Below are 27,292 nucleotides of genomic sequence, written 5' to 3'. Positions count from 1 at the left end.
CCAGCTGTGAGGTCCACCTCCAGGGCCCCGAGAAGGCCCACTGTACATCGGCCTGTACCCCAAGTGGATATCCTGCACCTCCACAAATGTAAGCCTGCAAACTCGCTTTCCCCTGAGGGCCATTCCAGCCAGCTCATTAGAACCTCGACTTCTAGGCAGACCATGCAGCCGTGGCCTCACAAGTGTCCCGCAAAGGCAGGGTGGGGACTCCCTGGCTGGAAGGGGCCGGGCGTACCCACAGCTCTGGTGACGGCTCCCGGGCAGGGAAGTTCAGCCTCCTGGCCCTCGGTGGTCAGTGATCCCTATACCCTGGGAAGGTGACAGGCTTCAGTGGGAAAGCCACTTCCCTAAAGACCTCCCGGGGTGCTCTGGGAGGGGCCTGGCAGGTGGAGAGGAGAGGAGAGACTCTTTTTCTGATGCTTCAGCTGTTTGTCACGAGAAGAAGGGCCAGGCGCTTTCTAGTCATGAGTAGTGATGCCTGTTTTCTGGAATCAGAAAAGAATGAAGAGGGGACCCGAATGTTCCTGACTTGCTCTGCATAAGCCCCCTGCTGAATCGCGGGGCCGCTGCGGCACCACAGGAAGTGGCTACAACATGCCTGCCGAACACTGAGCTGGGACCGTCCCACGTGATCCTAGATGCTACACCTGTCCTCACCCCAGGACACTCCACAGGGGCTGCACAGGACTAGGAAGCCCTTGTGGGCAGACAGGAGATGGACAGAGCTCACAGCATGAAGACAACACGGCATGACAGGCACATACAGACACTGTTGTGTTTGGTGGGCGTGAGTCAGGGTCCCGACCCCTGGGGCTGGGCTCCCAGGCCGCACTCGGCCCTCCGCGAGAAACAGAGTCTATGCCGCTGGAGCAGACTTCCACCCCGTGCCCGGCAGTCAGGAAATTCAGATTTGAGGACCCTGGGTTCACACGATGGCCGGGGGAATTCAGACGAAGGCCAATCCGTCTTTGGCCGAGAGACCCGAATAAGCGTTTCTGAACTGAGTGCAGACGGTACCTTTCTGGTGTTGGTGGCGGGATGAGGCATGACTCACGGGGAAAAACGAGGCCACAGCGGGACAGGGACAGACGAGAGGGGTCACAGGCCGGGGGTGGGGTGGGGTGGGATGACGGGTAACGGAGAAGCGACACTCACCGGTGGCCCAGGCCTGCCGTCCAAACCTGAAGCTCCCTGGACGAAGGGAACAGTTTGACCAAGAAAAGGGGAGGGGAGGAACGGGAGGGAGAAAAAGGGACCGGGGAGGGAAGAGGTGAGTGAAGCAGTGACTCTGGACAGACACAAATGCTGGCAATCAAACAAAACGGGAGAAATAGGCTTGGGAGGACAGGTAATGGTATTCACACGGAAACCAACAAAAACGGACACTGGGTGCAGTGTGGCCGACCGCTGAGCAGGCCGGTGGAGATCCGTGCAGATGGCCGTTCTGATCCTCAGCGCCCCCTGCTTCCCTCTCGCCTGTTATCCCCTCTCAGAAACCCCTCTCCCAGGGGCTTCCAGTGCCCCGGAGAAAGGGACGCAGAAAGAGAATTCGTGGGAAGGTGTCTGGAACCAGAGGTAGTGCATCCCTTCCCCAGGACCAGTCTCACCGCAGAGGGACAAGCCTGTGTGGACGGTGGGTTGTCTTCCCAGCGTCTTTGGCACAGCTGCTGAGACCAGGCCATGCTGGGGAACCCTGAGGAAATCAGTACTGAGTTGGGAACCTGGGGGAGAAGCCAGCCTGCTTCTGCTCCAGCGTTGGGGCTCGGATGTTAGCGCTAACGATGCCTGACCTTTCTCTGGCACTGCAGTTTGCAAGACTCAGCACGAACTCGATCCTTTCGTGTTGTCCCAAACAAGGGCCCTTTTATAGAAGAAGGCTTTGGGGGCCGCTGACTGCGACAAAGGTCTCAGGCCACGTACGCCCTGGAGTAAACTGGCTGGCGGGCGGGATGCTATTAAGACCATTTGCAATGCAGCATCCAGTGATATATGAGAGGGGAATAGGCTGGGAAGCTGCCCCTGAGACCCACCTAGAAAAACCAGCGGGGAATTTGTCTAATGACTCCAATGTGACAAACCACAGAGAAGGCAGTGGAGACACTCTGGCCCCGTAAGGACTGAGTTCTTAAAAACTGCTTCCAGCAGTTCAGAAATGAGCCTAGGCCAGGGTGCCTGGGTGGCTCAGTTGGTTAAGTGTCCGACTTCCGCTCAGGTCATGATCTCGTGGTCCATGAGTTCGAGCCCCGGGTAGGGCTCTGGGGTGACAGCTCAGAGGCTGGAGCCTGCTTCGGATTCTGTGTCTTCCTCTCTCTCTGCCCCTCCCCCCACTTGTGCCCTGTCTCTCTCTCTCCCTCAAAAATAAATAAACATTTAAAACATTAAAAAAAAAAAGGAAAAAGAAATGCGCCTAGGCCTCAGGATTGTACGGCGGGGCGATGCCCCCCGGCAAGGAAGGGCAGTGGAAAGGGTGCTGGGTAGTAGGGTCCTCCGGGGACTTCCTTCTCAGTATTAGAATCACAAAAGTTCCAGGATGATCTTGACTCACAGCCTAGAAAGCTGTGGTTCTCAACCCCACTGCCACATGAGAATTTCCTGGGGGAACATGTCAAATAATACAGATGCTTGGGTCCCACCCCACCCCAACTCAACCAGAGTCTCCAAGAATGAGGCTGGGAGTAATGGCATGTTTGGAAAGCTCCAGGCAACTCCAGTGTGTAGCCAGCCCTGAGAACCACTTCTGTAGGGCAAACAGGAGGAACTGAATAGGATGTCCTAGAAAAGCAGACTCCTACCATATGGCATACAATATTGCGGTGAAGCCAAAAATCAGAGCTTTCGCTAAATATCCACACACTTTGTCTATGCAGCATTAATACTGAGTTATCTTGAGAGATCTGGAGCAGTGGACACAGACTGGAGGTTTTCAGGGCATATGTGGGCCACTGACATATTTTGCACAATCTGCAGAGTTGCAAGGAATTTTGACTTCACGTTAGAAAATGGGGAGATTTTGTGTAAAATGCCAGATGTCCAGCTTCCTTTGAAAAATGAGACTATCCAGAATACTGGACCCTCATTCCCCCAAGGCAACAGTCAGCTGAACTGAGGAGGGACGGCTTTCCTTAAGAAGGGACCCATGGTCTCCAATGGGCCACAGTCCCCACTCCTCCCTATTGTCTCTCCGAAGGCCCCATCTGTTGCCAGCTGTGAATATGCTTGCTCTGTTGTTTTCCTAAGCTAGCAAAAGTATTTCCCTGTGCCCGTTTCACTATTGAAAGTTGACAGGTTGGGGGCGCCTGGGTGGCGCAGTCGGTTAAGCGTCCGACTTCAGCCAGGTCACGATCTCGCGGTCCGGGAGTTCGAGCCCCGCGTCAGGCTCTGGGCTGATGGCTCAGAGCCTGGAGCCTGTTTCCGATTCTGTGTCTCCCTCTCTCTCTGCCCCTCCCCCGTTCATGCTCTGTCTCTCTCTGTCCCAAAAATAAATAAATGTTGGGGAAAAAAAATTAAAAAAAAAAGAAAGTTGACAGGTTGAAGGTAGACTGGCACTTTGTCTTTCCTCTGGCACTTTCTTTGTTTATACAACCTGTTTGGTCTCTGTGCCGTTTGCATTGCAACCCCTGGCTCCAGTCCCCAGTGTTCACTAGGGTGTTGGGGCCGTGAAGGCGGGCAAGGAGAGATCTGTGGTTGAGCGGGGGCAGGAAGGCTCTTTAACAGTAAGGAGCATTTAACCATGCCGGACATAGCCTGAGACACAGGAAAACGTCTGTTCAAGTCATCACTTTTCTTTCAGGTACATCAGCTCTTTCCTTAAATGGTCCTACATTTGATGCGCTAATGAGCGTGGAATCATACCTTTCGCTCTTGCTGTTTGGTTGCTGTGATTACATTAATCAGACCTTCGAGCCCTGCCAAGCTGGGGTAACTGGGTTTCTCTTTGTTGGAGAACAAAGCTGTTCTTTCCGGCTTCCCGGGGTGGGAACTGGCCTTGTGCCTGGGACGGAGGAAGCCCCAGTGGCTGGAATGAGCCCCGTCTCGAGGCTGTGGCCTCAGTGAAGGAGCAGCCTCTGGCGTGGCCTGACCACTGACTTCACATATGCCATCAAGTGACGCTCTTTCTTCTCTGGGGCCATCAGTAAAATGAGGAGATGGACCGCGAATGACCATGCTAGCTCTAGAACACCAAGCCACGAAGAGTGCCAGCCCCTCTGGGGTGTGAGGGAGGATGAAGCCCAGGGCTCCAGGGAGGGCGAGGCGGTGACAAGGCCATGAGCCCCCTGGAGTTTGGGACAAAAGATTCGCCCAGGCCAGGCCCCACGTCTGGAAATGTAGATGCCTCCCAAGCGGCCCCTCGCCCTGACCTGGGATCTGATCTCAGGGCAGGCTGCGACGAGAGATCTGAAAGGCCTTAGCCTGCTGGGACCAGAGAATCTGCCTTTGTACAGGCTTTTCTGCCGTGGCCAGTGCTTAAGAGCAGAGAGTGGGGGCTCTGCTCGGGTCTCCGTAGGAAAATAAGAGAGAGACGAAGACGTTTCACTGTCTCCTTGCCCCCAGGTCCTTCACGCTGGGCTCCCAGGAAGGCAGAGCTTTACTGCCTCTGAATCAGGCACATGTAGGCCAGAGGCTGTTCTCAGGCTGTTCTGTGGCTCTCCAGCTGGGTGCTCCTTGGGGGGGGGGGGGGATGTCATATGTAGCTGTCTATTCCCCCCACACCCAGGCCAGGACCTGGCCCAGAGGGAGCCCTCGGTAAGGGAATTAGAGGCTATGACCTCGCCCGGGGTAGGAAAGCAAAACCACGCGGAGCTCAGGGATGCTCAGAGCTTGAGAACCTGCAGCAGTGTTCTCCTGGGGTCCCGTACACCACCCGGCCTCCTCAGGACCACCCAGCTGGGCTCCTCACGGTGCTGCTGGCTCTGAGATACTTACGGGTAATCCCAGCGGCCCTCGGTCTCCTTTCTCTCCCTGGACACCCTTCTCTCCTTTTGCTCCATCCAGTCCCGCTTCCCCCTGAAGGAAAGGGAGGGGGGAAGATCACAGATGGGCACGTCTCCGCCACCTCAGTCTTGCGTTCTGGGATCCTGGAGGGTGGGGTGGGTTGGGGAGATGAGAGCAGGTAGAGGATGAAGGAGGGAGGCGGTGGAGGTGGCTGGCCCAGGGATGGCAGGCTGGAGACTCCAGGAGTCCTTGAATTCCTAGCCTGACTCTCCCTCAGTTCGAGTCCTCAGTATGCCTGTGGTGACTGGGAGGTCCCCCTAAGAAAAGGGGGTGGAGTGGACACAAGCCCACAGGGCAATTCCAGGTGGGGCTTGGGCCTAAGTGACCACTTGTATAGCAGCAAAAGTGGGGCCCTCCAGACACTGGCAGGTGCCTGAAATGCCAGCATGGGAACCCCGAGGCTTGCGAACTAACTGGGACAAGAAATTGCCCAACAGTCCCCTGAAGTATACTGGGGCAGGAAGTAAGGGCCACTAGGCCATCAGCGCCCAGCCCCTCTTACCCAGTCGGAATGCTTTTGAGCGGGGAGCCTGGGAGACCTCCAGGCTAGAGACCAGTGGGTTTGGACCCGGGGAGGGGGCCCACACTACACCCCTCTCTGTCTCCCACCCAAACTTCAAGGAGAGTGAAGGATCTGGGGTGGGTCACACGGAAAGGGATTTCATCATCTGCTAAGAATCTACCCTGCCACTCACTGGGTGGATTAATGGATGGGAAAATTCTAAATCCAAAGCCTGCCCAGTGTCAATGATGGATGTGAAAAGGACTGTAGGACTTCATTCTGTCCTGATTGTAGCCACTGGCTAGAGGGCCACGCGATTCCATTTAGGGAGGGGGTCAGCTGGGCCACCTGTCTCTGAAGGACTTTCTTCCTTTGCAGCCCTCACCGGCACCCCCCCGCCCCTTCCCCTGCTCCAGCACTTGTCACATGACCTCTTCTTACCTTTGGTCCAGGAACACCTTGGAGTCCCTGCATTTGGAAGCAAAACAGGGGTGTCTCAGAACTGCATTTCTGGTTAAGTCAAAAATACCTTGTCCACAAGTTGGACCACAAAAGAGCAAGGGCCTGGGGTCCCTGCCCAGGGGAAGCAGAGGGGATGCTAAAGGGGTTTGTGCTTGGGCCTCCCTGGGGTGGGGTCTGATCCAGGCTCCCCAGCCAGGGACTGACAGTCTCTCTGTAACCCCCACAGCTGACCTAGAGTCTCACGAAGGGAAGATTTGGAAGGAACACAGCAAAAGTGGAATAAATTAACATATGCAAAGTGTTTGGAGCAGTGTTTGGCACACAAGAAGTCTCAAGAAATGTTGGCTACTCTCATCATTACTACTCTTACTTCTGCCAGTGACAGTGGGTGACACAGTGCCCTGGGGACTGTGAACCCCACAGAGGAAGGACCAGCATCTGTTGGTTGAGGATGCTTGGGGACCTTATAAAGGCCTCATCTTATCACCTGTAACCATGGAAAGGCCGATCCACTGGGGCTGGTCTTAAATCACTGTCTCTATTAATCTAGATCATTTTGCTGGCCAGATAGCAGAAAGAGGAAGCAGGAGAGCAGACGCCTGATGGCCAAGGGCAGAGCTTAGTGACAGAGGGACTCCTGCAGGGCCGTGGGACCAGACCCCAAGGCTGCCCGGCCACTCAACTATTTCCGGGAAACCCGGCAACACCCAGGTTCCTTGGTGTCACTGAGGTGGTGCCTGTTTAGCAAGGGAAGGAAAAGGAGTAGGGAGGGGTTTGCGGTTGAGAAAATCCCACCCTGGGAGGAGGCCGTGACAGTGACCTGAGGCCTCTGAGGTTGACCCCAGTGACTGCTGCGGCGAGGAGACGTCAGGGGCCCGGTTAGAGTGGACTGAAACACTGACAAGCCCTCCAAACTTACCGGAGGTCCGGGAGGCCCCTCTGGCCCTGGGGGCCCAGGAACCTAGAATCCAAAGGGAGATGGTTAGCCCACTGCCTGTTACGCTCCAAGCGGCCTCTCCTTCTGACATGGCTCAGGGTCCAGCTGGGGACTGACTGCAAAGCCAGAGGAAGACAGAACTGCCCAGCATGTTGTCTCCCAAAAGAAGGCTTAGAACAGGGCAGAAACTCACAGCAATTGATTAACCTGTACAATATTAAAAAAAAAAACAAAAAAAAAACCAAACCCAAACATTGCCAGGAAATGCTGTTGAAACGTCTAGACTTCCAGATTTTCTTGAAAAAAAAAAAGAGAGAAAGAAAGAAAAAAAAACATCTGGCAGCACTAAGACTCTTGTTCATGCATGGCAACAACTGTCTAGAGCTGAATAAGAGGTTTCCCCTCTGGGGCATGAGATCGTCCAACGACCCCAGTCCCCACCACCCCCTATTGTCTTTGACCTCGACCTTTACCTTCATTTGTTGCATGCCTGGTCCTTGCAGGCATTTGAATTTGAGATCTTTGGCTTCAAGGAGCAGAGATTGGTTATGTGGAATGGGGGGGCCGCTGAGCAGTTTTGGGAAAATGTCCCTCAAGTCTCCTCAGGTCTGTAAGAGAGACCGCTGGTCTCTGCTTCCCTCGAAGGCACAGTGAAGTAGAACAGATTCACACTGGGCAGGGAAGGGGGAGGGACCCAGGGGGTCTCTCTCTCTCTCTCTGTGGAGGATGCTGTTCATTGCAGATTCTGTTTCTGATCAGAATGGACATCCATTTGCCCACAGTCAGTCACCCAGGAGGCAAGGGGAAGTCCTGCCTGCTCCTTTCTGAGCTGCTCACCCCATTTCAACTTTGAAGCTCTTCTTGTCTTCCCAGGGTTAGAATCCCACGGAGTGTGGCTGGGGTGTGACCTCTCTGCCAGGCCATCAGAGAGGAGCTCCCTACACCGGGCAGAACTGGTACCTCTAATGTCTCTTGGGTCTGTGGACTTCCCGGCTCAACCTCTGGAAACTCGATTTTCTTTTGTGAAAAAGTTTACTGCTTTTTTTTCTTATTATAAATAAGTAGTTCACGTATCCTGATTGTGGTCGAAGCTACCCAAACCTATGTATTGAATAAAATTCACGAACTATACAGACGTCGATTTTACCGTATGATAATTTGGAAAATAAAATAATTAATAACAGACCCATTAAAATCCTTTGTAAATTACAAGGGATTGAAAGAACGAAAAAGAATAAACATCTGAATACTAATATTTTGCCTTATTTCCTTCCACGCTTTTTTGATGCGGCGTAAAATGTATTTGAATACGTCCGTACTTAATGATGATTATCATTAATTATATATATATGATTATATATATGATACATATACATGATATATATATATTTATGATGATTATCATAAATATATATATGTATATATATATATAATTTGATTCTCTGCTGGGTTTTCATTTAAATAGAAAAAATTTTTCTATTTTTTGAGTACGTTCCCCCCAAGCGTCCTTTTCATGGCGACTGCACGGCACGGAATGAGCTCCTCCCCAGCTGGGGCTCGGAACAGTGCTTGGCACAAACATTCTCAAACATGGGGACCCTTATTACCAGTAGTATTATCAACCATAAGTTATTGAATCATTTCCTTCTTGTTAGAAATGTAGCCTGTTTCCAATTTGTACTTTAAATACTTCTGGAAGGAACATTTCTATGTGTGGTGCTTTTCCCGCATTTCGGAGCATTCCATTAGGAGACCATGCACGTCTACCTCGGTAACCATATCATATCATCAGGTTTGTCTCCCTAAGTGAGGCTGGGCCTTGGTGACACTGAAGGTGACCAGGGGCAGGGGACCTCTCTGGGGGCTGGGAAGCCTTGGTGGTCTCTTCCTTGGCTCTGGCTGGGTGGCCTAGGCCCACCCACCAAACGTCCTCTCCCTCACATACCCCTGAGCTCTGCTGCTTCCTTGGCTCTTTCCCTGAGCCTACAAATAGGCCCGAATCCCTCTCATCTTGTGAAAATCGGACTTCCATCCTGAGTTCCTCTCCACTGTTGTGTCCTCCTCCCTTCACCAGACATCTCTCAGAGAATAACGCGTCTCTCTGGAAAGCCTGCTTCCGGAGCTTCTAGGCAAACTCCTACAAAGTCTTCAAGACCCTGCTCAAATGCCCCGTCTTCTAGGATGCTCACCTAACTCCTTGAGCTGCTAACCATTGTATGCTTGCTGCTGGGACTGTTGGCTGCATAGAGATGATTCTGTTTCTTTTCCTACCTCCAGACTCTAGCACCGGGAACGAAGTATGGCGGGTGCTCTGTGAACACCAAGGGGGAGACCGTGAACCGGGGCTCTGAGGCCGAGCCTCTATGTTCAGTGAATGTTCAGCTTCTTTCTCGGTCCCTGTGCCGGGCAGTTGTGGGTTTCTTTCTAGAGCACAGGAACCCTGGAGGGGCTGTGGTGTGATGAGACCCCTGTCAACCCCCCCCACCCCCGTGACACAGAAGGTAGGGCAGGTACAACCTACCTCCGCTCCTGGGTCTCCCTTCTCCCCGGGCTCTCCTTTCTCCCCCTGTGGGCACAAAACACCACGGTGTGGATGCCGGCCCTCAGGGAGGCTGGCACAGGAATACCCTCAAATGTGTGACAAACCAACCAGCACTAGACTAGGCCTAGGTGTGACCGGGGGACATCTCGGAGGCTGAGGAGGCAGTCAGCCTGATGGACGATGCCCCGGCAAGGGCCCTGAGATCGCGGTCTTCAAGACTCTGCGGTCCCATGGGGCGCCTGGGTGGCTCAGTTGGTCGAGCGTCGGACTTGGACTCAGGTCACAATCTCACGGTCTGTGGGTTTGAGCCCCACGTTGGGATTCTCTGTCCCTCCCCTGCTCATGCTCTGTCCCTCAAAAATAAACATCAAGAAAAAAAAAAGACTCTGTGGTTCCATCCCACGGGAGGAGAGGCCGATACTGTGCGTGGATCCTGCCGTGCACAGACCCTACAGTGACCCGAGACCTGTTTCTAACCAACAGAATATGGCACCTGGCAAAGGTGATGGGATGTCCCTCCTGTGGTTATATTACAAGTTCATGGTACAAACTATAACATACACATGTTAAGGTTATGTTAGAAATATGTTACACACACACACACACACAACTAACTCTGTTGGAAGCAGGCACTGAGAGACTCCTGCCGGCCCTGACCTTGAAGAAGCAAGCTGCTCTAATGTGAACTGTCTGTCATGGGGAACAGCCCGCATTGGCAGCCTGGAGTAGCTGAGGGACGCGGCCCTACTATGGCAAGGCACGTGGTCCTACTATGGCATGGATCATGCCAACAGCAGAGAGCTTGGATGAGGACCTGGGTGAGAACAGAGACCAATAAATAGCCTGACCGCAGCCTCGTGAGGCCCCAGGCAGAAGACCCGGTGGCCTAAACGCCTGACCCACAGATACTCTGAGGTCACAGGTGCGCTGTCTTAAGTGGCTGAACTTGTGATTTGCAACGCAGCTGCAGAAATGAATATGGCTCTGGGAACAGAGCAAGGGCCCGTGGTGGGAGGGCGACGAGGAAGCTCCCACACCACATCCAGGAGCAGGTCCCCCGCTCCACACTGGAGGGGACACGTCAGGAGGCGGTGAGCTGTCCCCCTGTCCCATCTGGGTGGGGCAGCCCCAGTTAGTGGCTCCCGAGGGACTCCTGCGCTGGGTCAGAGGTGGGGCGGGTTGACCTCTGAGGTTCTTTATACTTCTAAGAGGAGAATTCTGAGTCTAAGATTCTAGCGCCTTTGAACCAGGCTGGTGCCTGAAGGCAGGGGCTGCAGTGCCGTGAGCGGAGGAAGTGGGAACCACTGTTCACCCTCCAGTCAGTACCCTGCACAGAGTAGCTGCTCATCAAGAGAACACGCCCGCCCCGCACTGAGGCCAGCCCGGCGGGCGGGGGTTAATGCAGCGTCGTTATAGCGCCGGGCATCGGCTGGGCTGGTGACCACAGCGAGGGCGCCCCTGCTCGCATGCCCTCGTCCACAGCTGCCTGCTGACAACCTTGATACCCTGCCCTCTCGCCTTACTGTAAATCCCGGGAGCCCGATCGGGCCGGGCAATCCTGTTGTTCCGGGTCTCCCTTGGCCACCTGGTTCTCCTTTCTCCCCAGTTGGGCCGTCTAGACCCTACAGATCGACAAAGATTTCTGTTAGTCAGGAGGAAGGTCATCAAGTGGGCCTCTGCGACCAACCGTGGCATGCACACATGGCTCCCTTCCTCCAAGGGCAGGTGTCTAGGATGGTGCCCATTTCACAGATAAAAACCACTGAGGCCCAGAGAAGACTCCCAGGTCCAGTCGGCAGCCTGGCTGGACTGGGTATGGTCCTTTCTTTGTACCTGCAGCCTCTCCGGGGTATCAGGCTTCCGCATACTTTCCAAAGAGGCACATTTACACCTACGACTTCATCGCCTTCCCAACAACCCAGTGAAGGGTCCAGGGGAAGCATTCTTATCCCCATTTTAGAGATGACAGAACAGGTTCTGCAAGGCTCAGCAACTTTCCCGAGGACACAGGAGATGACAGAACAGGACCAGTTCTCCTGAGATAGGAAACTGGCCTTCATAAAAGAAAAGGGGGGCTTGAAGGGAAACCCAGCTGAGTCTCCTGCCCCCACTTCCAGGCTGCAGATCTCCAGCCCAGGCCGCGGTGGGGACCCTGAGGAAGCCATGCTGGGGTGGCACACTGTGCAGGCATACGCGTGTCACAAGGTAGGGTCCCGGCCGGCCCAGCACTCACCGGTGGGCCTGCTTGCCCCGTCTCCCCTTTCTCCCCCTTTTCTCCCGGGCTCCCCACGTGTCCGTCTTCACCCTTCATTCCTGTGGGCCCAGCCTTTCCTGGGGGGCCTTGGGGACCGGGAGGGCCCATGTCGCCTGGTTTGCCTCGAGGTCCCTTTAGAAAATATCAGCAATACTTATTATACACACTAATGGAGAAAAGAGAGAGAGAGAGAGAACAGGAAAGAACGGGAGGTCCAAAGGATGTGGCTCTTCAGTGCTTGACTGGCCCCGGTGAAGAGCCTGTCCACTTTCCCTGGGAATTCTAGAAACTTCCAGCCCAGCCCAGCCGGGTCTTCCTGGCTCCTCTGGGGCCGGCAGTGTGGGGCTCAGGCTTGCGTAGGGTTGGCCCCCACCTCCCCTACTCTCTTCCCCACAAGGCTCACACCTGGGCTTCTTCCAGAGCCTTCTGTCCCCCCTCCCGGTCCCCCTGCCAGCCCAGGTCAAGGTCCATCTTCGGAGGCTTGTCTGGGAGTGTCTGTTCTTACCTTTTCCCCATCGTGTCCTGGAGGGCCTGGAAGTCCAATCTCCCCCTGTGGCCAGGACAACTAAAGGTCACTCTCAGAGCAGAGACGAATGATAACTGTCATTTATGGGGCGCTTCCCATGTGCCAGGGTCCCCCGGAGGTATGTACTTGCACTGCCTCCATTTCCAGGTGAGGACCCCAGGGCGGAGGTGTGTGCCCAAGGCCTGCGGTCTGTGCAGAGTGGAGCTAGGTCCGAGTCCGGGCCTCCTGGCCCCACAGGCCACATTTTGGCCACAACCTTGCGTGCTGCCACTGAGGGCCCTGGGTACTCCCTGGGGGGCTGTTGTCTCCCAGTGTCCCCCAACCCAGCCCTCCTGTCCCGCCTGCCCCAGGGGGAGCTCCCTGTATCTTCACGTCAACCCAAGCCTCTTCTTTAGGTCAGGGAGGGAGATAAAGGAGGCCTAGTCTCTGTCTTTGAGGCCAGTAAACAACGAGCCACGTCTCCAAGGCAAAATGAGGCTATGAGGGGAGCAGAGAGGAAAGGGCAGTGAATTCTGCCTGGTAGATCAGGGGAGGCTTCAAGGAGGAGGTGGCCTTTGAGTTGGGCTCACACTATGAGGAGTGGGAAAGGTAGGGGAAGAGGGGAAGGAGCTTCAGGGCAGGGGCCCTCATGAGCAGAGGACAGAGGGGCAAACGTGCAGGGTCTTCTGAGAAAATCACAGGGGTGAGGCAGAATATAAAAGAGCAAAGGCAGGGAGTGAGGGAGGAGGGAGATCGGGGAGGAGCTTAAGTGCCACGTCGCCTGATGGGTGGGTTGGGGGTCCCCACATGGTTTTGCCTGGAGCATGGCTTGTCTAGACCCAGGCTCCACCACATCAAAGGAGCCTGTGGATTACAGCAGCCCAAGTCAGGCAGCGGAGCCGAGGTGGCCGGTCTGGGGGTGGCTGTGATGTGGGCAAGGTAGGGCCTGGGGCGCCTGGGAGCAGCGGGAGGAGTCACAGGCCAAGTCGCCATGGTGGCTCTGCAGGGAACACTAGAGGGTCACCCATTGGCTTCCGCACTCAGGGACACACGCAGTGCCTCTGCGGGGCCCGTCGCCCCGCCCCTGTCAAGACAAGCGTTACCTTCTGGCCTGGGATCCCCGGGGCTCCGGGTGGGCCGATTTGCCCGGGAAGACCAGGGGGCCCCTAGGAAAGAAAAGAAAGACCCGTGGAGGAACTTTCTAACCAAGGAGGGGTGGCCTGTTGCCAGAGGGGTGTGTGTGGAGGCTGGTTTCCGGAGATCAATCATTTTCAAACATTTCATCCTTTTCGCAAAGGAAACAGTATGGGGTTCCCACTGTGTAAGGCAGATGAGCCCCGAGTGCGTCTGGATTAGAGTGATGCTCCCCCTCCCCACCGACCTAGAGCCACGCCTAACAGCCTCTCCCTCTTCTCCCTCTGAACACCCCTGGGGGCTCCTGGGCTCCAAGAACATGATTCTGACCTCTCCTGACAGGGCCTTAAAAATGCCTCCAGGAAACAGTCTAAATAGCCATCAGCAGGTGAAGGTCTGCGACGCCCATACAATGAAATATTACTTAGCAGTAAAAAAAGGAAGCAGGCACTGGTTCCTGCCAGGCCACGGATGAAACCCAGACACATTATGCTGAGTAAAAGAAGCCAGACACAGACGAGAATACAGTGTGATTCCATTCAAATGACACTCCAAGAAAGGCAGGTGTAATCTACTGTGACAGAAAGCAGATCCGTGGTGCCCCAGGGCTGAGGGTCAGTGTGGGATTGACGCCTGAGGCACATGAAAGAACTTTCTGGAGTGACTGGGGTGGAGGATACGTGGGTATGTGCATTCGTCAAAGCTTATCCAACTTTACCCAAAAGTGGGGACGTTTTATTGTGTGTAATTCATACTTTGAGGTTGATTTTTAAAAGAACCAAGAATTCCATGAAATTTCAAATAATATATGTTAATGTTCCCAAACGAAGCTCATCGATTCCAGAATCGTGTGATGTTAATACCCACCTCCGGGGTCAGGGGATGCCGTGCCTGGTGCTTGATTCTGGATCTGTACACCCCCTAAGCCTTCTGTGGCACGTGGCCGTGAAAAATAGGAAGTGAAATGAAATCCCAACAGTTGGAGAACTTTGTGATCTCCTTTCTTCTCTCCACATGGAACTTAAACCTCGGGGTGGTTGTGTTAACCATAAATGTTCACCACAAAAATGCACAGGCCTGTCACTGGTAGGTGCACAAGTAAAACCTGGGCTTGGAATTCTCTGGCTTTCTGAGTGCAGAAAATGAAATTGATTCCTAGGGAAGGTGAAAATGCGGAGGTTGAGTTGCTACTGATTTTTTAGGGTTATGGATTTTATTGGCTGAAGGTTGAGAAAAACGAGAAGCCTAAAAGCATCCTCCTTGGGGCACCTGGGTGGCTCAGTCGGTTAAGCGTCGGACTCTTGATCTCGGCTCAGGTCATGATCTCACGGTTCGTAAGATCGAGCCCCGAGTCGGGCTCTGCACTGACGGTGTGGAGCCTGCTTGGGATTCTCTCTCCCTCTCTCTCTCTCTCTGCCCCTCCCCTGCTCGCGCTCTCTCTCTCTCTCTCAAAATAAATAAATAAACTTAAAAAAGAGCAGCCTCTTCTCTACCTCCATCTCCTTGACACAGCTTTATGGAGAAGCATAGGAGCACGCAGTGGAATCGGCTGTCCAGAGGACAATCGGGACCCCGGGTCAGGGAGGCTCCTGAGACCCCCCTGCTCGGGCTCCCCTCACCCTCTGCCCCAGCACTTCACGGTCGGTCCAAACCCAGATGCCTAGCGCCTGCTTTCTGGAAGCTAGACCTCAAGTCCTTGCCCTCCCCTGGCCCCCAGCCCCCAGCCCTCAGCCCTGTACCCAACAGAAAGGGGAAGACTTACCATCAAGGCCAGCGTTCGGATCTCCTGAAAACCAAAGCCATGCAATCAGTTGAAGAACAAGTCCAGAGCCATCTGGAGGCACCCCTTGGCCCAGGCAACGAGGGAGCTGGGCCTCCCCTTAGGAGCACAGTAGGGGTAGGCCCTGCTGGTGGGCCCCATGCTTCCCAACCCACGCCACCCCACCTCTCGCACTGGGCAGACACGTCCCTACACCTCACCAAATGCTGCTCTGACACTGTCCCACAACAAACTCAGTCAAGTCCCGAAATGGACCGCAGACTTCGCTTCACTTTGCCAGAGCAGGAGGGCACAGCACATCTCTTATTCTCTCTAATCACCGACTGGGACTCTCCCTTCTTCTTTCCTCTTCCCCCCGAGCCCAGATTTCCAGCCTCCGACGTACTTCCTCGTAAACAAGGGAGCCACTCAAGATATGGAACCGATATAGGAAGATATGGAGCCACTCAAGAAATCAGAGGGACAGCGCTGGCATGAAGTCAGGATTATACACCTTCCAGATGGATTCACAGAGGTACTTTCTTTTGAGCGGTGGTTCTCAACCCCGGGGGTGAGGTTTGGCCCCCAGGGGACTTTTGGGAATGTCTGGAGACATATTTTAGTTGTCACAGCTGGGGGAGGGGTGCTACCGGCATCTAGTGGTTAATCACCCTACAACATGCAGGGCACCCCTCCCCCACAACTCCCAACGAGCACGCTCTAGCCATTCATGGCAATACCCTGCTTCAAAGGGTGGGTGCCATATGAACTTGAAACGTGATTAAACAGGCACGCAAAGGAGATATGTTTCAGAAAGACAGATTCTACCATGTGAAAGGGCTATTGAAGAAACGGGGCTCCAGAACCCTGGATAGGTCAACATCCCACAGGGTGCCAGGATGCTCCGGTTACGGCTCTCAGTTCCCCAGAGCCAGGATAACCCGCCAGCCGGGCCACACCAAGGGCTGGGCCTCCCGGCTGCCAAACGAGGGAGGGGCATTTTCCTGGAGGCTGCAGGCAGAGGCCAAGGGAGACAGAGCAAGGGGGCCTCTCTTCTGGAAGCTCTGCCCATTAGCCTGGCCTCAAGGACACTAACTAGGGTGCTGGGGCGCTCCCTCATCAGGGCCGTGGTGCAGAGCCTTGGAGGCCCCCGGGCATCTCCAGATCTCTAGAGTCTGGGTTAGCCCCCACTCACCTGGAGAGCCTCGTTGATGTTCCCATTGTAGTCCACCATTTCTTTGCCTGGTTCCCCCTTGCTGCCCTGCAAGACAAACGTGGTCTCACCCCCGGCCCGGGGCCCAGCAACCGCTGCCCGCTCTTAGACGGGATTGTAGCCAACACGGGTGATGCCTGGCTGCACACGGGTGTGTCTAGAGCAGCAGGATGGGGAGCGTGTCAGTGGGTCCCCAACACTGAGGCAGGGTGCCCAGAGGTTCCACGACGGACACAGAAGACTCCGTGCGACAGCTGGGGACTAGCCAGGCCTGGAGAAGACCGAGTCCAGTCACGGCTGCGGTCGCGAACCTCCTGCCACAATCTTTCCCTCCCTCTCCGTCAAGACCCAGAGTCCAGCCACCTCGTGCCGTGAGCCCAGGGAAGTGAGACGTCGCACTGGGACTCTGGGCGAGAGACGCACGTACCTTGGGGCCAGCCGGTCCCTGTTCTCCGGCTGCTCCGGGCTCACCCTGTCGTACGACAAAGTTGGAGTGAGACGCAGTCAGGGCTGGGTACGAGAGAAGCTGATGGCCCCAGAGGGGCCATCGTAAGGGTCTGTGGAGGGGCCGGGAGGCTCATCTCAGCTCAGGCCAAGAGGCTGCAAACGCCCCTGTGCATTAAAGTGCCGGCTCTACCCCTCCAGGAAGCGTCTCCACCCGAGGGCCCTCTTCTGTGCCTCCCAGCGCCTCTGGGCTCCGCTGCTTTTCACTGGAAGGACATTCTTTCTGTCCTGTGTTAGTTGTTAGGGACTCCACCTGTCTGCCTGGCCACCTCTCCCCAGCCCCTAAGTCAGCCACCTCCTTGGGTGCAGGGACCAGGCCCTTTGCTTCGCTGTATTTCCAGTCAGCTCAAGCAGCAAGAGCTCAGTAACTTTTCGTCAATGGCCTGGGCGGTCGTAATTGCCACGGAAGGACCGTGGGTTCTTCCAGAGGCCTGAGTGTGAAAGCCCCAAACTGCAGGATGGAAAAAGGGAGTTCAGCGTAAGGGGAACACTCAACCTCCCCTGGTGGGTGGGGTGGGGGTTGCTCCTGCTGGACAGAGGACAGAGCTATGGGGGAAGAAATGAAAACAAACCACACTTCCAACTGTTCTGGGACAACGTTAACATTCAAGACAAATTTCAAAAGTCAAGATAGAAAGTCAAGATAAAGGGACAACAGGCCCTTTAATAGAACTCAGCTCCTGGTGACCCTGCAGTGGGCCAGCTCATGGAGCGTTGAGTCACTGCCACCTGCGGGTAACCTGCCCCTTACCCCCCTGTCCCTACAGCATTTCAGTTGCTGAGCACCTGTGAGGGATGGGGCAGCACCGACCTGACCCTCCCACAGGAAGGAGCTGGAGAGGAGTGGGAGCCCCGCCTTTACCAGCCGCATGGAAGCTCACAGAAGCAGAGGCTCTGGGAGGCTCCCTGGCCCAAGCATGCACCCCCGAGCCAGCCTTTGCATGACTGCTGACTCGGGGGAAGGCTCTCCCCAGCCTACAGGAGTGATGGCCCCAGGAGTCACGGCCCATCAGCCTTGTGCCCTGGGGGTCCAGCTGCGGGAATGGCCGCCATGATTCTTTCTCTCTCCGAGCTGGGGCCTGAGCTCCCAAGCTGCCCCTTGTCTCGGAACTGGGGGCCTCTGTACCTTGTCTCCTTGCCGTCCTGGGGGGCCGGCCTGGCCATCAACACCAGCTTCTCCCTGGGGAAGAGGAGAGACGGGCTGAGGGTGTGCAGGGCAGCTCGGCCGGCTGCCTAAGGGGCCACACGAGGGCCTTGCTGTTGACGTTCTGGGTGTTGAGTGTCTTCGGATCTCCGTCAGTGTCTGCACTGGCTTCTGCTAACTCACCTCCTTCTACTTCTCTGACTCCCACCCAGCCAAACTGGGTCTCACCTCCTCCTGGCAGCCTTCCCTGCCTACTCCCTTCCTCCTCTGAGTTCAGCACGGCTTTCTGGGGTCCATACCGCCCTGCCGGGCCCTTCTCATTTCTTGATTAACACACACAGGCCAGTTCTGTGGCAGCCCCCAGCTGTGGACTGCTGGCCGCCCCTGGCTGCAGGGGGGCAGGTCACTTTGGAACCCGGGACACTTGGCAAGGCACAACTCATCAGGTCCTGCCTGGGAGGCAGAGGGGACCGAGAAGGCCCAGGGCATGTAGGGAGGGGCGCCAGGAGGCCTAGGAGGGGAGGTGCAGAGGGAGATGGGAGGAGGCCCACCGGACATACTTCCCCTAGTCAACATTTTGCCTGGACTTGGAAGGAGGACATAGGTTTGGGAGCAGCCTTCTATCTTTCCTCCTTTTTGTCCCAGGATGCAGGGATAGTCCCCAGACATCCCTGACCCCAGGTCAAGACCCAAGACATGCCAGGTATCCACTCCTTGAGGGGTCGGTGGGACAGACGGGGACGGACTCCAGCCCCGGGGATCCCGGAGCCCAGGTGGCAGGGCCACCTTTGGCAAAGCTGGTGATCATGACAGGGCACGAGCCACAGTCAGGTGGGCATGTGGGGGTGGGCCCGAGACCCTTTCTGCCACTTCATCTCACCTGTCTATGGGCTTCCTTCTGCCCCCAACCCCCCACACTATATCCGTGTGAAGTGTGGGTTTGTTTCTCCTGCTAGACTGTGAGCAAGTGGAGGGCAGATTCTCTGCAGCCTTGCAGCCCAGGCGGGGCCCTGCTCACAGCCACCCCTTGACAAACGTTGGTGGGATGAATGTGTGTGTTGTCTGAAATCGTGTCATGAGTCCTTTCCTTACAGGCCAAGAGAAAGAACGTCCCCATGTCCCTATGCTACTGGTATAAACCAAGTAGCACAAAAGGCACCTGCTTTGGGAAACCCCAATCTTACTGTTGCGTTTCCACCCAGTGCAAGGAAGGTGAGGGCTGTCCCATTTGCAGATGACCCCACTGCTGGCCCCCAGCCCCTTCCCCCCACCCCGTGTGCCAGCACCCAGTGGTGGAGCCCAGCTGATCCCTGATCTTGACTTATTCTGAGCCTGGGTGAGGGGCCTTTCTGTCTATCCTGAGGTTCTGTAGCCATCGGTTCCTGACTCAGTTATATCATAGCCATTTGGATCAATGGGACCATCTATCCGCCCTCTTGACTGTTTCCCTTGCATGGTCAAATAGTCACCACTTGGAATCAGGCCCTTGGTCCAAATTGCCTTTGTAGAATCCACTGGAAACCCCACACATCTGGAGCATGAGAGAGGGCAAGGTGTTCAGGACAGGGTCCCCAAGAATGGGCTGAAGATAAAGGCCACAGACAGCATCCCCCTTGAGTGCTGATCCCACAGGGAAACTCACCTTTGGGCCTGGGGGCCCAGGTAGCCCTGGGGGGCCGGGCTCCCCTCTGCCCCCTCCAAAGGAGTTGCCAGCGTCGCCTTTTTCTCCCTGGGGGTGGAAGGGTGGGAGGATGGGAGGTAAGTTAACCATCACTGTGTCCGTCTAGCTCTGGAAGCTGGTGGCTGATCCCTGTCTTTTCCCTCCTCGTGGTTCCACGGGGTGGAGATAGCAGACCACCCCTCGGTCCAGGCCGGGCCCAGAGGCCCTCAGAAGCCTGGCTCGGTCTTATGGGCCGTGGGATGTGAGCAGACAATGGAGCCAGCTACAGCAGGGGAACGGGTAGGGAGCTAAAACAGGAGACCCATCGTGACTTGGGTCTAGACTCTTTCTCAGACTGTGTCCATGGACACTTCCTTCAGCGGGTGGGGAATATTTGGCATGTGAAAAAAGGAGTCTGGTGGCCAAAGGATGTCAGGAAAGGCAGAGTGAAAATGGAGCAGGGCAGGCTCCTTCCCTGCAGGGTGCTCTGAGGCCCTGACGGGCTAGGGTGCCCCGTGCCATCCCAAGGGGCCTGTGTTACGCAGCTCTCCCCAAACGTATTTGACCTCTAGCCTTTTGTTGTGTTTTAAATGGACAGTCTGAGGGATCTCAGGTACTAGGGGGTGCATTTTCAGAGCTGGTGCAAAGAGGTCTGACAAGGTCATAGCTACTGGTCTTTGAATATAGGCGGTTTTCTGTTTTGCTTTGTTTTGTTTTTACCAATCAGGGCCTCCCACGTGGTACCCCACACAATAATCTAGCTGCGTTGAGGTTGCTTTCCTCCAATCTGGGAGGGACACCTCCCGTGCCGGGGCCCGTGTGAATGGTCAGGTGCGGATGAACACCAAGGCCTTTGCGCGGAGCCCACCATTCAGAGCTTGCCAACACCCACCTTCTGCCCCAGGAGGCCGAGCAGCCCGGGGGAGCCTGCAGCCCCCTTTTCGCCCTGTGGAGGAAATGCAGACAGTGCAGGGTTAGGACCTGCTTCTCCAGGACAACCGGGAAGGCACCGGCCCCACCAGCATGGAGCTGAGGCTTTCTCTGTCCTGCTTCCCTCCCCCTCTGTGGGCCATTTCCTGAAAGACTCCATTTCCTGCCAGACCCCCATCTGCACCTGACTCCTCCCTTGGGCCACTTCATACTGGTGACGGCCTGCCTCCCTGGTCTCCTGTTCCCATACGGGCTGGGCCCTCACCATTCACGAAGCGACAGGGACCAAGAGCACTTAGCCCCTTTTGGGGTCTCCTGGGGACAAGTGAACGGTTTAGAAGGCTGGTAGTCGGGGGAGCTCTTTTAAGTAATCTGCTCTTTTCATTTTTTAAAACGTCCAGCATTCAGAGCTCCCTGGTCTCTGCCTCCCTCCTCCCTGCCTCCAGGGAAGACAAAAACCATCTAACCATATTTTGAGAAGTTTGCTTCCTGTTATGGGTTGACTCGCGTCCTCCCCAAATTCGTATGTTGACGTTCCAACTGCCAGTATCTCAGAACGTGACCCTCTTGGGAAATAGTGCCATCAGAGATGCAATTAGCCAAGCTAGGAGAGTCATACTGGAGTGAGGTGGGCCCCTAATCCGTACGACTGGTGTCCTTGCAAGAGGGGAAGTTTGGACACGGACATGATGCATACAGGAAGAACACCATGTCGGGATAAGGCAGAGACCGGGGTGATAATTCTCCACGCCAGGGAACACCAAGGCTGCCGGCAAACCAACAGAAAGGAGGCAAGGACAGAGCAGACCCTCCTTCATGACCTGCAGAAGCAGTGAGCCCTGCTGACTCCTCGATCTCAGACTTCCGGGCTGCAGCACTGCGGGACAGTGACTTTCTGTGGTTTGAGCCTCACAGTCTGTGGTCCTTTGTCAGGGCGGCTCTAGCAGACTAACACCCCTCGCTAAGCATCTTCTTCCGCCACGAAGAACTCTTCCCGTGACACGCGTCACAGGGCCCTGCTCTCGCTGCGCAGGTGAAGCGGCACCGTGGCTATGCGGGACCCCTCGCGGCCTCAGTGACAGAGCCAGGTCGGGCCCCCGCGTCCGCCGAAGCTCCGCCTTCTACACCATGGAGACGGCACTTTGCGCCCACAGAGTGTCTCCTACGGGGAGAGCACCCCCAAAAGAACCCCTGCAGGCCAACGCTAGAGGGCGCATTCTCCACGGCCCCGTGGCTGCGGGTTCTCCTAGGTAATAATACACACTGAGGGCCCCGGGGGGGTCATAATTCGCCAGATGTCTCGATGATTTTTGCCGCTGGAGCCACAGAAGATGCGGCACCAAGTCTTCAGGTGGCCTCCCCTTGCCACCTGACGGCGCACAGAAGCTGAGTGACAAAATAGCCTGAAGCTGCTCCAGGGAGGAGAGGAATGCCGGGTAAGGGCCCACGTGCTGGGAGGGAAGGGAGTCCTGGGGCCCCAGCAGGTCCTGCTTTGCCTGGGCCGTGCCTGGGATGTGCCTTAACTGGGGTCTGCCCTGCCACAGGCCGAGTCTGAAGGGAAATGATACAGGTGCTGCCCCCACGAGGTCCTGGGGGATGGAAGGGGGGGGGGGGGAAGGCCTTCCTTCTGCTGGTCTTTCCTCCTGGGTCACCAACACTTTCAAGGAGGGAGGGTGTGTTCCCGAGTGCAGGATTTCTGAAGCTTTGCCGGGCCATCCCGGCACTCCCTCTTTCTGGGGACACATGCACCTCCCCAGCACACCGCAGGCAGCACACCAGCCATGGGGGCGGGGCAGGGAGTGGGAGACCGGCAGAGGCCAGGATGGAGGGGACACACACTCAAAGACACAATATCCTACCCTCTGCCCCCTCTTCCCCGGCAAACCTGGGGGCCCTGGCTTCCCTGCTGCTCCTGGGTCTCCCTTTGGGGTAAGAAGAGAAAGTCACTGATAAGAGGATGGGGGTGGTGAGGGGTATGGTGGACAGTGATCATAAACCAGTGTTTCCAGAATACTAGTCCCATAAGATGTTACTCTTAAAAAAAAGGATGATCTAGTCAAAAGAAAGTTTGGAAAACGCTGCACCAGAAATTACAGTTTTAGAGCTTCCCAACACACATACGGCATCTTAAAGGTTCTGAGAAGGCCTGCAGTAAAGCAACCTGTGAACTATTTTTTACGTCTGTATTTCCCAAACATATCTGACCATGGAAGCTTTTTTCATGTTACGTCTCTTACAGTCCCAGACAAGAGAGACAGAGCCCTGCAGGCACAGGGGACAATAGTTACTGCCTGCTGGAGCTGGTGTGTAGGCAAGCTATCCGAGCTTCCCAGACCAGAATGCGGGGAGTGGGAGGCAATCCTGCCCAGCAGGCCCCTCCTGGGTGGGCTATCCTCCACTCAGCCAGGTCCCCGGCTCCGGGTCAGCCTCAGGGGGACCAGGAGCATAACAACAGCAGCCACTGTCACCTCCACCCCATGCTTGATGCTCCGTGCAGCCCAGAACATTCCCTCTGTATCAGTACCTTGGCTCCTGGGGTCCCCGGCTCCCCCTGTGTGGAAAAAAAAAAGAAGACTCAGGTAAAGAGATGAGAGAGAGAGAGAGAGAGCGAGCAAACTAGTGTAGGAGCCATTAAGCAAAGGTACTCATGGGGTAGGTGAAGCATCTGGCCAGCCCACGGCTTTCCTCTGCCTAGGCCTCAGGTCCCAGGCCAAAGGAGGCCTCCCGGACGATTCCGTACCCTTCCCCTCGGTGGCGATGTGGCAATGTGAATGCCAGCGAGGCACCCCAGGTGGAGGGAGGGGAAGGAACGGGCGTTGGCTTTGGGCAAGGTGCCCCCTGTGAGTGGACCTGCCGGGAGATCCACATTTGTGCTTTGGGGGTCCGCAACCATCTGCCTACCAACCCAACGGGTGGCTCGGGTGGGGTTCGGGAGAAGGTCTCCTGTTCCCTGCTCTGAACCTTGGTAAGCACACAGCTGCTGAATTCTGAGGGACGAAGGAAAACGCTGGGTTCCCTTGCACGCCGGCAGGGGGGGTGAGACCTTTAGTTGAGGCTGGTAAACCTTCGCTACTTACTTTGCAAGGCTTAGTTAAGCCTCTCTTGCTCAAGTTGTGCATAAGGGCCCAAATGTGGCCTTAAGAGAAGTGTTTCTGAATCCTGTCTGCCCCCTCCTTGGTCCAGCGGCCAACCCACTGAGTCCCTGAAGGCCCGATTCTGTCTTCCTCTCCCCTTTCCCCCCATCCTGCCCCTCGTGTGTTGAGCGACAACGTTCCACCGACCTTCATCCCCGCCACGGTGATGCCGGGAGCCCCCTGGCAGAGAGAAGAGAAGGCGTGGTGACTTTCTGCAGTTGGGACAGGCACGGAGGGAGCGGCCCGCCTCCCGGCCTCCCCTTGAGGGGGCTGTGGAGCCAGACCACTGGCTTCTGCCCGCTGTCCAGACCCTCAGCAGGGGTGGGTGGCTGAGTGTGGCACAGGGAGAGCAGGCCCCGAGGAAGGAGGAGGCTCTGTGCCGGCGAGCTCCCCAGGCTTCCCAGCCGCCTGCTCAGGGGGCCCAGGGGGACCCAGATGGGGGTCTCTCTGGGATGCAGTGTGGGGAGGGCTTCCGTGGGACAGGAAAGGAGGAGGAAGAGGAGATGGGAAGGAAGGCGGGTGGAAGGGAGAGCCGCACGGCAGGGGAGAATGGGACGTGGCTGATTTGACCCCTGAGCCTGCAAGGGGGGTTCTTCTCACAGAGAGCTCTCTGGGCCTGGGCCCTCATGGACTGGGGAGCAACCGGGAGCGAACCCCATTTCCACATCAGCCCAGGACCAACCACTTGGAGGTAAACAGGCTGCCAAAGGCACCCCTCAGTAAATCCCAAGTGGAGGTGATTTTTAGGGAGTCCCTACCCCCCGCGTGGGACTGCAGCCAGGGCTGGGGTGACCCGGGAAGCTTTGTAACGACCCAGAGATGCCCCGGAGGCGGCCTGGCCACTTCAGGGCACTGGTGAGTGTCGGCTCACGGGAAGAACAGGCTGGCACAGCAAGGGGAGAGGGCTGGGGAGATATGTACCCGCCTTCACGTCTTCACAGCGGCACATGGGCAGGAGGAGTGGGGCCTCCGAGGTGTCCCAGGGCTTGGGAGAGAGAGCTGGGGCTCAGGCAGGGGCTGCCTGGGATGGGGTGAAGGGCACGTACCTTGGCTCCGTGTTTGCCGGGCATCCCCGGCATGCCTCGTTCTCCCTGAAGGAAGAAACAGAAGAAACGCTGAGGAGAGGGCCTGACTCGCCTGAGGCCCTCGGCCCTTGAAGCGTGGCCTGCAAGGATGCCAGCGAGGCGTCCATCCTGGTTGGTCTGGAAGCCCCGGGACGGCCGTGCAGCTCACGCTGAGCTTGGAGGACCTGCCACCACCGGCGGCCACCACAGGCCACGTGAACTCACGGAAGGGCCCAAGTCCCAGAGCGCAGATCACGGTGCAGGACAGGCGCCCAGCGAGACGGGGCTCACCAGCCGAGTCTGAGTCCTGAGGGGGCTGCGGGGGGAGCTATTCCAGATCTGCCACCAGCCAGGGGCCCCGCTGGCTCGGAGCTCAGTGCAGCAGGGCCATGGGTGGAAGGGGTTGCTTGGCCATCATCGGTGTCCCCTCCCTCCAGGTCCCCCCTGGCCCTTCTGGACCTATTTTCCGGTGCCTGCTGGCTGGGCCACTTCCTCCCGGCCTCCTGGGGTCTAACTCCTCCAGAGGGCGTGGCGGAGGGTGGGCCTCGGTTTGGGGGCGGGGACTGTGGGTGGGGGCAGGGCGGCGCCTGGAACCCGTCCAGAGGCCCCGCGGGGGCTGTGGCTTCAGGACACTGTGGGGTTTGCTCGACTATCTCAGCAGCGTCCCATCTTTCTCCTCAGCTTCTTTGACCTTCCCCGTGAAAATGCCACACCTGTGGGGCCGGGCTGTGAGCTCAGGAAGGACACGAGGTAGATGGGGCTGGAGGGGACAGCCAGCGACAAATGGAGGTCAAGTGGAGACGATGAGTCAAGACTCACCTATCGGGTCAGTGAAGTCGGGGGTGGGGGTGCTCGGGAGAGGAAGGAAGGCAGCTCCTGTCGCCATGAGCTGAACCCGAGATGAAGCCCCGGCCAGGGCTCTGAATGCCGAGCAGTGACAGGTGACAGCCACGAGCCTGCGGCAGCTGCTCGCCTCTGAGCACATCTGAAGGCTTTGGAGGGCAACGCAGGGCCCTGACAGACCCTGTCCCGGCCCAGCCTCCCCACTCGGGTCTCAAGAGCTGTGGCCTTGGGGCCAGGCTGCAGTTCCCACACAGGCTTCCGGGCGAGGGGTGACCTGGCCCCACCCGGCCCCCGTCTTTTCCGCTGCCCTCACCCCGTCTCCGCTATCTTCTGGGAAGTCCTGCCCACCCTTCTGCTCGCCAAAGCTAGAACGTCTTCCAACCTCTGTCCTGCATGACCGGGCCTCCACGCGGGCCTCCGGCTAAGCTCCCCAGTGCACAGGCTGGACAATAACTCTCCCCACTTCGAAACAGCCGGCAGGGGTGGGGGGGGGGGATGGGGAGCTGGTCACATACCACGTCCTCTGTGAAGGCTTTTGCTATGCACTATAACCCAGCGCTGGCTCTTCAGCGTGGCAGGGACCACTGTGCATCTGTAGTTTGCACGCACGGCCAGTGTCTGCCTGGGATGGTTCACCTCCATCCTCTTTGGCCTAAGTCTCTGTATTCTGCAACAGGCCCGGAATCTTTAGCTCTAAACGCGGGAGCCCTTCTTCACCCTGGCCCACCAGGACCCCTGAACCACAGGCAAGGTCAGCGGAGCTGTACTCGGGAAGTGAACACAGCAGACGGGTCAGCGCCCCAGGTCTGCCCCAGCCACCGAGTTCCGGGAAATCCCTCTTCCGGGCCATTTACTGTGCCTGCCTTGTGTCTGGCATGGGGCTAAGTGCTTTCCAGCTTCCCTGTATTCACTCTCCAAGACTCTTCTCCGACGTGGGAATTGGTGCTGTTCCTGTTTCCCAGGTGAGCAAACTGACTCAGAGAGAGGGGCCAGGCATGATCGCCAAGGTCGTGCAGAGCAGGGATTGGAACACAGGTCTTTTGTCTGCCAAAGCCCAGGTACCCATTTCTCTAAGCTGACCCCAAGCATCAGATGGGCTGATTCTATAGTCCCTCTCTGCCGGAGGCCCCTCAGGTCTGTGCCTCATAGGGGTGAGTGGGTCAACTCATTGGGGGGCTCACTGGGTAGCTCACTGGGGGGCTGGGTCTTTGACCACAGGCATGGCCCAGAGGGAAGAGCTGGGTAGGGCCCCACCTGCCAGCACAGGTCTGCTCTGTGGCCAGCAGAGGGTGCCACAGGACCTCATCAGAAAACTGGCGCTTGTGACCACGATGGTGTCAGAGCCCGTTCCCCGCAGTAGCGCCAGCTGAGGGCCCCTGTCATCTTTTCCTTCAAAGAACCAGGATCTCCTGCTAACATTCCAACTGGCCCTAAGACACCAGGTGCGGGGAGGCACAGGTGGGAGATCGGCTTGGGTGCCCCTGACTATTCAGCCCTTCTTCCCTTGTCCTTCCCTCAGCCTTTCCTCAATGCCCCTGCCAGCCTCTTCCCACCCCGATCTGGGGAAACCGGCTGGGAGTCAAGAAAGGCTCTTGGAGCCTTCCCTCTCTGGGTCCAGGATCCTCCCCTGCAACGTGAGTTAGACTGGAGATCTCCCACCCACCCCTGCCCCACCCGCTTTCTCCAATCACCCCCAGCCCTGCCTAGGTGAGG

General features: G+C 56.7%; 1 protein-coding gene across 20 annotated transcripts in view; it reads right to left on the bottom strand.

Moving 5' to 3' along the window:
- COL13A1 (collagen type XIII alpha 1 chain) overlaps positions 1–27,292 on the bottom strand; it is a 146,443-nt gene that overhangs the window by 15,007 nt on the left and 104,144 nt on the right. For 10 of the 20 annotated variants that reach the window (XR_005793453.1, XR_005793452.1, XR_005793459.1 and 7 more), the window contains 18 exons: positions 24,719–24,763; positions 23,820–23,852; positions 23,063–23,089; positions 20,501–20,554; positions 19,591–19,677; positions 17,931–17,984; positions 16,728–16,772; positions 16,283–16,348; positions 15,091–15,114; positions 13,298–13,360; positions 12,195–12,239; positions 11,669–11,821; positions 10,959–11,057; positions 9,415–9,459; positions 6,876–6,917; positions 5,936–5,962; positions 4,924–5,004; positions 1,156–1,191 (listed from right to left, as the gene is read on the bottom strand). Coding sequence is in view for 9 of the 20 variants with exons in the window: in XM_040485240.1 (XP_040341174.1) it covers positions 1,156–1,191; positions 4,924–5,004; positions 5,936–5,962; positions 6,876–6,917; positions 9,415–9,459; positions 10,959–11,057; positions 11,669–11,821; positions 12,195–12,239; positions 13,298–13,360; positions 15,091–15,114; positions 16,283–16,348; positions 16,728–16,772; positions 17,931–17,984; positions 19,591–19,677; positions 20,501–20,554; positions 23,063–23,089; positions 23,820–23,852; positions 24,719–24,763 (1,026 nt within the window). In the remaining 11 variants the exon portion in view is untranslated. Of the gene's footprint in view, positions 1–1,155; positions 1,192–4,923; positions 5,005–5,935; positions 5,963–6,875; positions 6,918–9,164; positions 9,205–9,414; positions 9,460–10,958; positions 11,058–11,668; positions 11,822–12,194; positions 12,240–13,297; positions 13,361–15,090; positions 15,115–16,282; positions 16,349–16,727; positions 16,773–17,930; positions 17,985–19,590; positions 19,678–20,500; positions 20,555–22,397; positions 22,461–23,062; positions 23,090–23,819; positions 23,853–24,718; positions 24,764–27,292 lie in introns of all 20 variants that reach the window. The other 10 variants (XR_005793455.1, XR_005793462.1, XM_040485242.1 and 7 more) reach the window with 4 other exon arrangements.

The sequence above is a fragment of the Herpailurus yagouaroundi genome, unplaced genomic scaffold (genome assembly GCF_014898765.1).
Source record: "Herpailurus yagouaroundi ecotype Mexico unplaced genomic scaffold, PumYag 163, whole genome shotgun sequence".
In the NCBI taxonomy this organism is placed as follows: Eukaryota; Metazoa; Chordata; class Mammalia; order Carnivora; family Felidae; genus Herpailurus; species Herpailurus yagouaroundi.
The sequence above is the reverse complement of the archived record's forward strand: the minus strand, read 5'-3'. Positions and strand labels throughout refer to the sequence as shown.